At 29.5% G+C, this 12,843-nt stretch overlaps 1 protein-coding gene across 1 annotated transcript in view; it reads right to left on the reverse strand.

Moving 5' to 3' along the window:
* LOC139841056 (uncharacterized) overlaps positions 1–11,603 on the reverse strand; it is a 28,616-nt gene extending 17,013 nt beyond the window's left edge. Inside the window, exon 1 of the mRNA XM_071831289.1 lies at positions 11,254–11,603. Within this exon, the coding sequence (XP_071687390.1) occupies positions 11,254–11,603 (350 nt within the window). The remainder of the gene's footprint in view (positions 1–11,253) is intronic.
* Between the last annotated feature and the right edge of the window lie 1,240 nt (positions 11,604–12,843).

The following is a 12,843-nucleotide window of genomic DNA, read 5'->3' on the forward strand; positions in this document are numbered from 1 at the left end:
TGTCGAAAAATTATTTGCTTATCATCCTTAAAGTCTAAGACACGTCTTACTGCCTTTATTGCATAGACAGTGTATAGTTAAATTCATATCTTAGCGTATCTGTTATTGTTACCTTTGCCTGACAGCTTCCGTAGATTCCTCCATAGCTTATGGGATTTTAGTATTATATATGCATATGTAAATTATGTATTGCAGGGTACTAATCTACATCCTATAATCTATTTCTTATCGAAAATCCTTCATCTGATCGTACGAGATGAATCCCTCAACCAGTTCGAGTCCATCAGATTTCGATAGCTATTTCGATAGTTATTCCGACAGCTATTTCGATATGGATTTCCACTCGAGCTCCGAAAGCAGAGTAACCGGAATGAATCGATCAATTAGCCATCATCTATTCTGAATGAATTGGAGATGGGTTCGTAATCGACTTAATCAATGGAAACGCGAAGAAGGCAATCATTTCCACTAACCAAATTCACCTCTTGACAATGAACCTAAAACGTTTACCGGCGAACCTGTTCGAGACACCATTTTCTCTCTCATTTCCAAAGTATCTCATCACGATCATATACTATCTCAGATTCTAAACCTCATTCATCCGCTCGTCCGAACCGACAATCATCCCGGTGTAATAGAAGAAGTTAACGAACTTCGCGCATAAGTTGTAGTCTTGGAAAATATGGTGCAAAACGTACCAGCTTCATCCAAATCACCGGCACCAACAGTACCACCAACAACCCAAATTTCAATATCACATGCCTCAACATCTCAATCTATACCTCGAGTATAATCATCATTCTACATGACATTCTACATCAGTTATCTTCGTTCGACATGGTGATTATGTAATCTCTAATGTTTTAGAGATTATTTATTCTAGTTCCAACTGAAAACTAAATGAGTTTAATATCATGTTAACTCATTAAATTCATGATTACATCTGAAGAAAATATATATGTATATATGTTTTCATAAAGATTGTAATTAAAAATTCTTTTGTACAAACTGTTAATAATAAAAATATTTTAACGGGTAGGTAATACCCGAGGAATATTTAAATTTCACATTAATAAGTTACACTGTATATTCTTCGAATCTGATTCAACAGTTATTCACTATCCTATTTACAACTACCGGGATACTTATCCGTTCACCAAAGAATAACTATTTTTATTCAAATTCAATTTCATATTTGAATTTTGACCTATCAGAATCCAACAAGTGGCATAATGAAGAAATAATGGACACAATAAAAATTGATTAGAAACAGACTAATTAACAATATTAAATTTTATTAAGAAACCACGCTAACAAAATCCTAGCTAACTGTTCCTAGCTAACTGTTAATTCCGTATTACATTTTATTTATCGCAATTTATTTATCGCAATTTATTTTATCGCAATTTATATTCTCGCAATTTTATTTATTGTCATTTAATTTCTGTTATTTACTTTACGCACTTTATTTATCGTCATTTAATTTCTGTTATTTATTTTACGCACTTTAAATATCGGAACACGTATACAAGGTTTTGACATATCATATCGACACATCTATATATATTATTTGGAATCACCATAGACACTCTATATGCAGTAATGATCGAGTTCTCTATACAGGGTTGAGGTTGATTCTATAATAATATATATACTTTGAGTTGTGATCGAGTCTGAGACATGTACACGGGTCACGATACGTATTAATTAATTCAAATATTATATATTAAACTATATATGAATGATTGCACTGTCAACTGTGGACTATCGACTGTGGACTAATAACATTGGACAATTAAAATGAATTAAAATATTGAATATAACATATGAAACTAAAAAATTCTTCAAGTTTGCCACTTGATTTCGTCTTAAACCTCATTTGTATCTTCACGATTACATTCTGCGTTCAAACCTTTCATGATTCTTGAAAACACCTCAATCGATAGGATGAATCAACCGCACTTTATCTACGGAAGGAAAGATTTATGCATATAGTTATGCACCTGAGAAACTCTCGGCAATTGTGTAAAAGTTCAACACGTAGCCGCGTCAGATCCTTTGGCATTTATTAACAAAAACAACTTTGCGATCCCTTTTCAAAATTAGCCAATTTTGTCACAGCTCCAACAAGTCAACTTCGACTTTTTGTACGAAACAACCTTATTATAACGTTTATATATACGCGTGCTCTTTTATTGTTACCAGGTAACCTTTCATATTCCATCATATTACCATCAGCGTTTAATCATCTAAAAACACAATTCTCCTGAAACCACCTCGGATTAATAACCGATGATTCAGATATCATAGCATTAAATGCAGAGGAAACAGAAAAATGGTAGATGGTCTAAACGGACAAAAGTTTGATGATAAAGAAAGGAGTGTTAGGAACGCTCGATAGAAAATTGGGTATTGAAAAACAGATTGAGTTACCCATGAAGGAGACCAAGGACAAATACAAGGACCAAATCCTATATTCAAAGGATTCAGGTAATTCTGGATCCGTTGAAATCTTTAGAGAATATCTTGCTCCGAAGTCATGTTAAAATCTTGCAGAAAATCTTTCTCCATCAACCGTCGAACTTAGAAATTCCAAAATATCATCATCAATATCTTTGATATTTCTGAGGATATTTTCATAAATATTCTCGTCCGAAATTATATACCTCTTCGTGCTTCCTGTGTATCAATATATTGGAAACATTCAATAGAAAATATAGTGCCGAAAAGCAGATTATGCGAAACTATGAAGAAAGCCGTGGATAAATCACAAAGAATAAGTTTGACTTCAAAGAATCCAAATAATTCAATGTCTGCTAAAGTCTATAGTGAATAACTTGCTCCTTACTCTAAACCCTTGCAGACAATAGTTTCTATCATCCTATGATCTTAGATATTCTGAGATATTATCGTACCTTTCATTATAAATATCCTCCATATTTCTGGAGATATTTTTATAACTATTCTTATCTGAAATCATTAATCTTTTCGTGCTATCAGTATTACATCATATAGAAACTGTTAGTTTCTATATTCTGTAAATTTTCAAGCTTAAAATATGAATGTTATTGTAGTAATGATGGGAACTAATGCATGAGTTAGTATAATATAATGACACTTGATCAACGTGATTATATTACAGTAAGTCATGCTGAGTTTCTAAATGAAACGTGATGATTCACAGATCATAACGTCATCATGTGCCATGTTACATAACTCTTTCATCCTACTTAACTCCGTAACAAATCAAGAAAATGTATTCTTGATGGTTCTATCTTCCGTGATGTTGATAAATTTGAAAATCAAATCGTGCTATCACGTTCCTTCATGCTTAGAACATTATAATCATTCGAAACTCTATATCTATAAATTCTGGACCATTATTCGCTTGACTTGAAGTCGGGAAGAGAAAACAAAAGCATAGAGCTTTGAAATATAAGGGAGAATATAAAGTCCGATAACAACACATAAATTACAAACCGTGTATATCAATGTTTATCGCAACATAAAGACACGGGAGAATTAAAAACATTATAATCCCGAGGGCGAAGTAGAAGAAAGCAGATTCCTCTGGTGGAAGTTGGAAAAGGAGAATGATTGTTGCGATAGTAAGGATGAGGACAAGGATCAGAACTGGATTAATCATTTTCAGAATCTTTTGGATGTATGAACTAAGAAAGAAAGTATAAGAATGGTGAGAATAATGGAAAGGAAGAGCTTAATTTATACTGGAAATATCAGACGTAGTAATCGGGGCAGATCACCGTATTTAATTAAAGAGATCTTAATTTCCATAAATCTCGAAGAATCAGATTTTATAGATCTTCAAGATTTTCTTTAAATCCCTTAAATTCCGGAATTCAACCAAGGCAATGTCAAAAGTTAAGACGCGCCTTATTTTCTAAATTCAAACCTGACTACGTCAAAAGTTAAAAACAAATCTTTGTTTCTCATTTCATCCTTTTGTGAATAGCTTCATTCGCACTCTTCGAATAATCGAATTATTTTTATCCATATTACTCAATGATGATAAAACTCAAGTTATCAACTCATATTCGTCAGGAAAACATATTTATTGTTAGCTATGACGACCTCACTCAAATTTCGGGACGAAATTTCTTTAACGGGTAGGTACTGTGATGACCCGGGAATTTTCGACCAAATTTAAACATAATCTTATATGATTCGACTCGATAAGCAAAGTCTATTAAACCGAGTCTCATTATGTTTGAACTATTTCATGATAACATTTGACCTTTAACTATTTCCGACGATTCACGAACCTTTAATTGTAACTAAGAATGTAAATATAAATAATTATATATAAAACTAATTATATTAGTATTAATGAACTATTAAGTAATTTTGTTATTATAAAAGATAACATTTAATAACTAAAGATTTTCATTTTGAATATATATAGTATATTGTATATAAATGATTCAAACATATTTTACCAACGTTATCAAAATATTAAATGTACAATGTTATACTTTGTAGTTAATTGTTTAATATACATAATTAATCATCTACTCAACATTTAAAACATGATTTTATATATATGGTAGTATACATATATACATAAATATAACTATATATATATATATATATATATATATATATATATATATATATATATATATATATATATGATTTTATACATAATTATTATATTATGTATATGTAGAAATTTATAATATATCTATGATGAAATAATGTACTATTTTAATAAATATATATAATACTTACATATATAAAACATTTATATTTTTCATAATTACATACATAAGTATAATATAATTAGTATGTAAATAAATATTATAATATATTTATATTAAAATGCATAAATATATAATATTCATTATATGTTACAATACATATTACATAATTATTAAATATTACATAATAATAGATGATATTAATAAATTAAATTTAAATACAAATATAGTTGTTGTAGTAATGTTATTTGTATCGTCAAATATCAATATTTGTATTCATAATATCACTTTATATCATATAAAGATGAAATTGGATGTATAAATTAGATTATTATTACTAATATTATTATTATCGATAAAATATTAATATTATCATAATTAGTATGGTATTATTATTATTATTATTATTATTATTATCATTTTTACAATTATTATTATCATTAATATTATATTTATCATTATTATTAATTTTATTAATATTATTAGATATTAATAGTATTGTTATTATATATTATTATTATTAATTAAAAAAAAAGCAGTAGGGATCTATATTATACGCTTGACCTCTGTATCCTTTATCTCTATTATTATTATTTTTTTTGTTTCTTTCCTGCTCCCAACTCGTGAACCTGTGTTGACATTTTCTCCATTTTTTATCAACCGATCTCTATTATTACAACATGATTATGTATAATTGCAAATCAAATAAAAAGGAAATCCAATGGGATTAAAGAGCACAGCGATATTTTTGTTTTCTTCTTCTCTGCACGCTCCAATTTTTTTTTCTCTTAATTCAATTTCGAATAAAGTTTCAAAATCTAAAAATGCAGAAAGGTTAGAAATCTTTCTTTGAATCTATCTGCAAAATCTCAACTCTCAAATCTTTATATCGATCTTGAATTTTGAAGTCAAAGTTTAGTTTAAAAAAAGTCAACAATTGTTCTTGAGACAAATTCGCGTTCGTGTATATGTTTCTGATCAAATTAACGATTCCAGTAGTTTTTATACATGTTTAGAAAACTATTTCGTGTTATAAACATTATCTATAATGTTATCTATTACGAAATCAATTTTTTTTGTTTTGTTCCAAGAACCGACGCTGCAGTAGGCCTTAGTGTTTTTTTTTTTTATTTTAGAACCCAAATTATTTTTTTTTCTGTAATGTTTTGAAGCTTTAAAGGGAACCCCGATTTTTTATTTTTTTTTGGTTATTGATGTTTTGTTGAATCCATGAGACTTGTGGAGAAGAAGAGGAATAGAAGAAAAACAGTTTATATATAAAATTTAAATTCGATATTAGTACAGAGAATCAGAATTGGTGGGATGGTCGAGAGTGTTTGCGTGTGAGCATGTGGTCACGAGATCGAGTGCAGAGGACGGTAGTTTCTTTTTTTTTTTGAAACTCTTTTCATGTGAGGTAGTTTTCTTTTCTAATTTTTTTATTGTTATTATATATTAATTATTATTAGTATTATTATTATTATTGTGATTGTTTTGATTGTTATTGTTATTGTTATTATTAGTATCATACTTGTTATCATATTTGAAAGTATTATAGACATTACTATTATTATTATGATAGGTATTAATAATATTATTATTAGTAATAAACTTATCATTTTAGTATTTTATCATCATTAGGATTATGATTATGATTATCATTATTATTATTATGAAGGAAATAAAAATATATTATTATCATCAATATTAGAATTTGTACCGGTTTATAAATAATAGTATCATCAGTACATTTACAATTAATAATATCATATTTATCAGTATCATCATTAATATTTACTAGTATTATTATGATTATCATTTATCATTTTATAAATATTAGAACCCTTATTATTAACATAAGTATGGTATTAGTATTAATATTATTTTAGAGTTATTATTATTAGTATCATTAACAGTTATCATTTTCATTTTTTTTGCTATTAGTATTATCATTATTAATAAAATTATTATTATTATTAGTAAATCATTATTATCTAAATTATTATTTTAACAAATAAATCTTTTGTACACTATATATATACTTATGGTATATACTAGGATTGTATTAATAATTCACATAACAAACTAATAAAATTTCATAAATACAATACTAACCACAAATATATGTATATAAATATATTAATGTCACTATTTATATAAACGTAAATCATTATAGATATATACATAAAATCGATATATATATATATAAAATATAACTTAAAATATAATATAAGTATACGTTTTAAAATAAAGGTTAGAATAAATTCTACAAAACTATAATATATAAATAATACATATTAATAAATGAAATTTTGTAACTTACATTATACGTATTAATATATACACAATTGATATAGGTTCGTGAATCCGAGGCCAACCCTGCATTGTTCAATGACGTCATATGTATTTTTACTACAAAATACAGTATCGTGAGTTTCATTTGCCTTTTTACCCTTTATATTTTTGGGCTGAGAATACATGCGCAACTTTTATAACTGTTTTACGAAATTGACACAAGTACGTGAAACTACATTCTATGGTTGGATTATCGAAGTCGAATATGCCCCTTTTTATTAAGTCTGGTAATCTAAGAATTAGGGAACAGACACCCTAATTGACGCGAATCCTAAAGATAGATCTATCGGGCCCAACAAGCCCCATCCAAAGTACCGGATGTTTTAGTACTTCGAAATTTATATCATGTCCGAAGGAGGATCCCGGAATGATGGGGATATTCTTATATATGCATATTGTTAATGTCGGTTACCAGGTGTTCAATCCATATGAATGATATTTTTGTCTCTATGCATGGGACGTATGTTTATGAGAAATGGAAATCTGAAATCTTGTGGTCTATTAAAATGATGGAAACGATTGTTTAAGTTAAACTAATGAACTCACCAACCTTTTGGTTGACACTTTAAAGCATGTTTATTCTCAGGTACGAAAGAAATCTTCCGCTGTGTATTTGCTCATTTTATAGATATTACTTGGAGTCATTCATGGCATATTTCAAAAGACGTTGCATTCGAGTCGTCGAGTTCATCAAGATTATTATCAAGTCAATTATAGTTGGATATATTATGAAATGGTATGCATGCCTGTCAACTTTCGATGTAATGAAAGTTTGTCTTTTCAAAAACGAATGCAATGTTTGTAAAATGTATCATATAGAGGTCAAGTACCTCGCGATGTAATCAACTGTTGTGAATCGTTTATAATCGATATGGACTTCGTCCGGATGGATTAGGACGGGTCTTCACAGTTAGGCCCAATAGATCTATCTTTAGGATTCGCGTCAATTAGTAGATCGGTTTACTAATTCTTAGGCTACCAAGCAAAAGGGGCATATTCGGCTTCGATCATTCACTCATATAATGTAGTTTCATTTACTTGTGTCTATTTCGTAAAACATTTATAAAACTGCATGTATTCTCATCTCAAAATATTAGATTTTAAAAGTGGGACTATAACTCACTTTAACAGATTTTTAATTCGTCGGGAAGTAAGACTTGGCCACTGGTGGATTCACGAACCTATAACAAATATGTACATATATATCAAAGTATGTTCAAAATATATTTACAACATTTTTAATACGTTTTACTATTTTAAGTTTATTAAGTCAGCTGTCCTTGTTAGTAACCTACAACTAGTTGTCCATAATTAGATGTACAGAAATAAATCGATATATATTATCTTGAATCAATCCACGACCCAGTGTATACACGTCTCAGGCTAGATCACAACTCAAACTATATATATTTTTGGAATCAACCTCAACCCTGTATAGCTAACTCCAACATTACTGCATATAGAGTGTCTATGGTTGTTCCAAATAATATATATATATATATATATATATATATATATATATATATATATATATATATATATATATATATATATATATATATATATATATATATATATATATATATATATATATGGGTCGATTTGATATGTCAAAACATTTGCATACGTGTCTATGGTATCCCAAGATTACATAATATATTAGAATACATGTATAATACAATATAAGTTAGCTAGGATATGATTTGTATAGAATTGTTACAATATTTTCCGTAGCTACAACAATCAAAAAATATCCAATCTTGTTTTACCCATAACTTCTTCGTTTTAAATCCGTTTTGAGTTAATCAAATTGCTATGGTTTCATATTGAACTCTATTTTATGAATCTAAACAGAAAAATTTAGGTTTATAGTCAGAATTAAGGGTTACAAGTCATTTTTGTAAAGGTAGTCATTTCAGTCAAAAGAACGACGTCTAGATGACCATTTTGGAAAACATACTTCCACTTTGAGTTTAACCATGATTTTTGGATATAGTTTCATGTTCATAAGAAAAATCATTTTCCCAGAAGAACAAATTTTAAATCAAAGTTTATCATAGTTTTTAATTAACTAACCGAAAACAGCCCGCGGTGTTACTACAACGGCGTATATCCGGTTTTACGGTATTTTTCGTGTTTTCCGGTTTTAAATCATTAAGTTAGCATATCATATAGATATAGAACATGTTTTTAGTTGATTTTAAAAGTCAAGTTAGAAGGATTAACTTTTGTTTGCGAACAAGTTTAGAATTAACTAAACTATATTCTAGTGATTTCAAGTTTAAGCCTTCGAATAAGATAGCTTTATATGTATGAATCGAATGATGTTAAGAACATCATTACTACCTCAAGTTTTGTGGATAAACCTACTGGAAAAGAGACAAATGGATCTAGCTTCAAAGGATCCTTGGATGGCTTGAAAGTTCTTGAAGCAGAATCATGACACGAAAACAAATTCAAGTAAGATCATCACTCGAAATAAGATTGTTATAGTTATAGAAATTGAACCAAAGTTTGAATATGAGTATTACCTTGTATTAGAAAGATATTTTACTGTAAATAAGAAAGATTTCTTGAGGTTGGATGATCACTTTACAAGATTGGAAGTAAGCTAGCAAACTTGGAAGTATTCTTGATTTTATGCAACTAGAACTTACAGAATTTATGAAGAACACTTAGAACTTGAAGATAGAACTTGAAGATAGAACTTGAGAGAGAGATCACTTAGATGAAGAAAATTGAAGAATGAAAGTGTTTGTAGGTGTTTTTGGTCGTTGGTATATGGATTAGATATAAAGGATGTGTAATTTTGTTTTCATGCAAATAAGTCATGAATGATTACTCATATTTTTGTAATTTTATGAGATATTTCATGCTAGTTTCCAAATGATGGTTCTCACATGTGTTAGGTGACTCACATGGGCTGATAAGAGCTGATCATTAGAGTGTATATACCAATAGTACATACGTCTAAAAGCTGTGTATTGTACGAGTACGAATACGGGTGCATACGAGTAGAATTGTTGATGAAACTGAACGAGGATGTAATTGTAAGCATTTTTGTTAAGTAGAAGTATTTTGATAAGTGTCTTGAAGTCTTTCAAAAGTGTATGAATACATAATAAAACACTACATGTATATACATTTTAACTGAGTCGTTAAGTCATCGTTAGTCGTTAGATGTAAATGTTGTTTTGAAACCTTTAGGTTAACGATCTTGTTAAATGTTGTTAACCCATTGTTTATTATATCTAAATAGATGTTAAATTATTACATTATCATGATATTATGATATATTAATATATCTTATTATGATATATATACAGTTAAATGTTGTTACAACGATAATCGTTACATATATGTCTCGTTTCGAAATCATTAAGTTAGTAGTCTTGTTTTTACATATGTAGTTCATTGTTAATACACTTAATGACATGTTAACTTATCATTTATCATGATTAAACATAGTGTATCAATATCTTAATATGATTCATATGTATTTAGTAAGACGTTATAACGATAATCGTTATATATATCGTTTCGAGTTTCTTAATTCAATAAACTCAATTTTATGTATATAACTCATTGTTAAAATACCTAATGAGATACTTACTTATCATAATATTATGTTGACTATATATATAATCATATATATGTCATCATATAGTTTTTACAAGTTTTAACGTTCGTGAATCACGTGTCAACTTGGGTGGTCAATTGTCTATATGAAACCTATTTCAATTAATCAAGTCTTAACAAGTTTGATTGCTTAACATGTTGGAAACACTTGATCATGTAAATAACAATTTCATTTAATATATATAAACATGGAAAAGTTCGGGTCACTACACTAATGTCAGCCCATTCTTGTTGCACCATATCATCAAACTTGGGTCTCTCGAACCATGAGTCGAAAATTTTAAAATAAGTCGGACCATAATCAAAATTATCTTGGAATAACATAATCGGAGAATGATCCGAACAACCTCGAGGAAGAACAACACCTTTAAGATAATCACATGATAATAACACATTATTAGTGACAAAAAATCTATCGAGTTTACTTAACTTGTTACCTGCTTTTACTCGCCACGTATATTGAAGACCGCCTAGAGGTATCTAGTGAAGCATATTTCCATTGATAAAGTCGTTAAAATTTGTAGCGTCTAGAGGACAAAACTCTGTGCCACTTCTTTCACTAGCAACCCGAACCACATTCCAATCTCCGAATATTATGTACTCACCAACATTGTTGGCCATAAAATCCGTTAACTTATTCCATAAGGCAAGTTTATCTTGAATGCTTTGAGGGGCGTATATATTACCCATGAAAACAACAATATCTTCCCTAATCCATCGACCTTTAACTATAACAAAGTTGTTATCGCACCACATATTTTCCTTAACAAAAGCGTTTGGGTCCCACAAGGAGATTAAACCTCCTGAAAAACCCCGAGCCATGGATAAAGCGTAATCAAAATGAAAATTACCCCACATCGACTTTAAACGATACAATTCTAATCTAGACATTTTCGATTCTTGAAGACCAAGGAACTGAATTTTATGAAAAGAACATAACTCACGAATCCAGTGACGTTTCTTGAAAAGTTTTGACCCGTAACTATTTAAAGACAGAATCTTCATTGGAAAACACACTTAACACGTTCTCGACCCAAAAATTGTGAGCAATGTCGCAACTCACAACCGAACATCTCACCAATCTCGAACAACTTTTCCTGTTCGTCTATCCCATGATTACCAAAGAATTCTTTGTGAAGTGGGCTAGAGATTAACTCCGGAGTACAACAATTCACCGATGCTACAGAGTTCGATTTAGCATTAAGATGTTTAGTTTTTGAAAAACCCGGAGGAGCAGTTTTTGAAGAACTCTCTTCTTGAATAGATTTTGTTTCAGGGACCGATTCTCCATGTGAAAAAGATTTAGTTTCATTTTCATGAATGAAATTCTCACCGTTACTGTTGTTCAACGAAACAGACCCAAGTTGCACCCCTTCAAATTCTTTTAAGTGGTCTGATTCTTCAGTTGTTTCTGTTTCGGAATAGTCCTCGACGTCACTATTGCCATACACCGATTCATTTTCATCAGAAGAGTCAGATTTCAATGTCATATCAAGATCAAAACACCATGTCCCTACTTCATGGAAATTAACCGTAACATCTTTTCCATTAACTGAAGTGTTGTCGCTAAAATTAACCGTGCTTTTTGAATGAGTAGCAATACAAACACGGGTAGTTGACAAAGGAAGCTTACTTCGACTTTCAAAAAATAGGAATCTTCCAGCTAACGATGCAGCTTTTTTACTTGCTTTAGTACCCCAAGCACATGTTGGTAATCCAGAGATGTCAACCCAAATAATACGTTCGTCAATAACGAAATCATCAGTAGCGTCTATAATGGTTGAAAATAAAGATCCCAGATTATCATTGCCCTTGAAAGCTAAGCATGAAAAAAGTGCATGAAACTTACACCAAATCCAATAACCCCCAACATATTGGATTTGAATATCATCAAAACCTTCAGCATGACAAAGTTTATAAATCGATGAAAGTGTAGCAAGGTCTTTTAATTTAGCCATAACAATAAAGTTATTTGGTTTAATAGTAACCAAATCATCTTCTCCAATTGTAAAAGATGGCTTCTTATTAACAGAAAATGCACCAGCCACTTTATCAGCAAATGAACCAGTTCCAGGAGAAGAAATAACCTTATCTGCAATATTAACAATCGGAACATCTGATACCTTCTCAT

Source organism: Rutidosis leptorrhynchoides, chromosome 4 (genome assembly GCF_046630445.1).
Source record: "Rutidosis leptorrhynchoides isolate AG116_Rl617_1_P2 chromosome 4, CSIRO_AGI_Rlap_v1, whole genome shotgun sequence".
Lineage (NCBI taxonomy): Eukaryota > Viridiplantae > Streptophyta > Magnoliopsida > Asterales > Asteraceae > Rutidosis > Rutidosis leptorrhynchoides.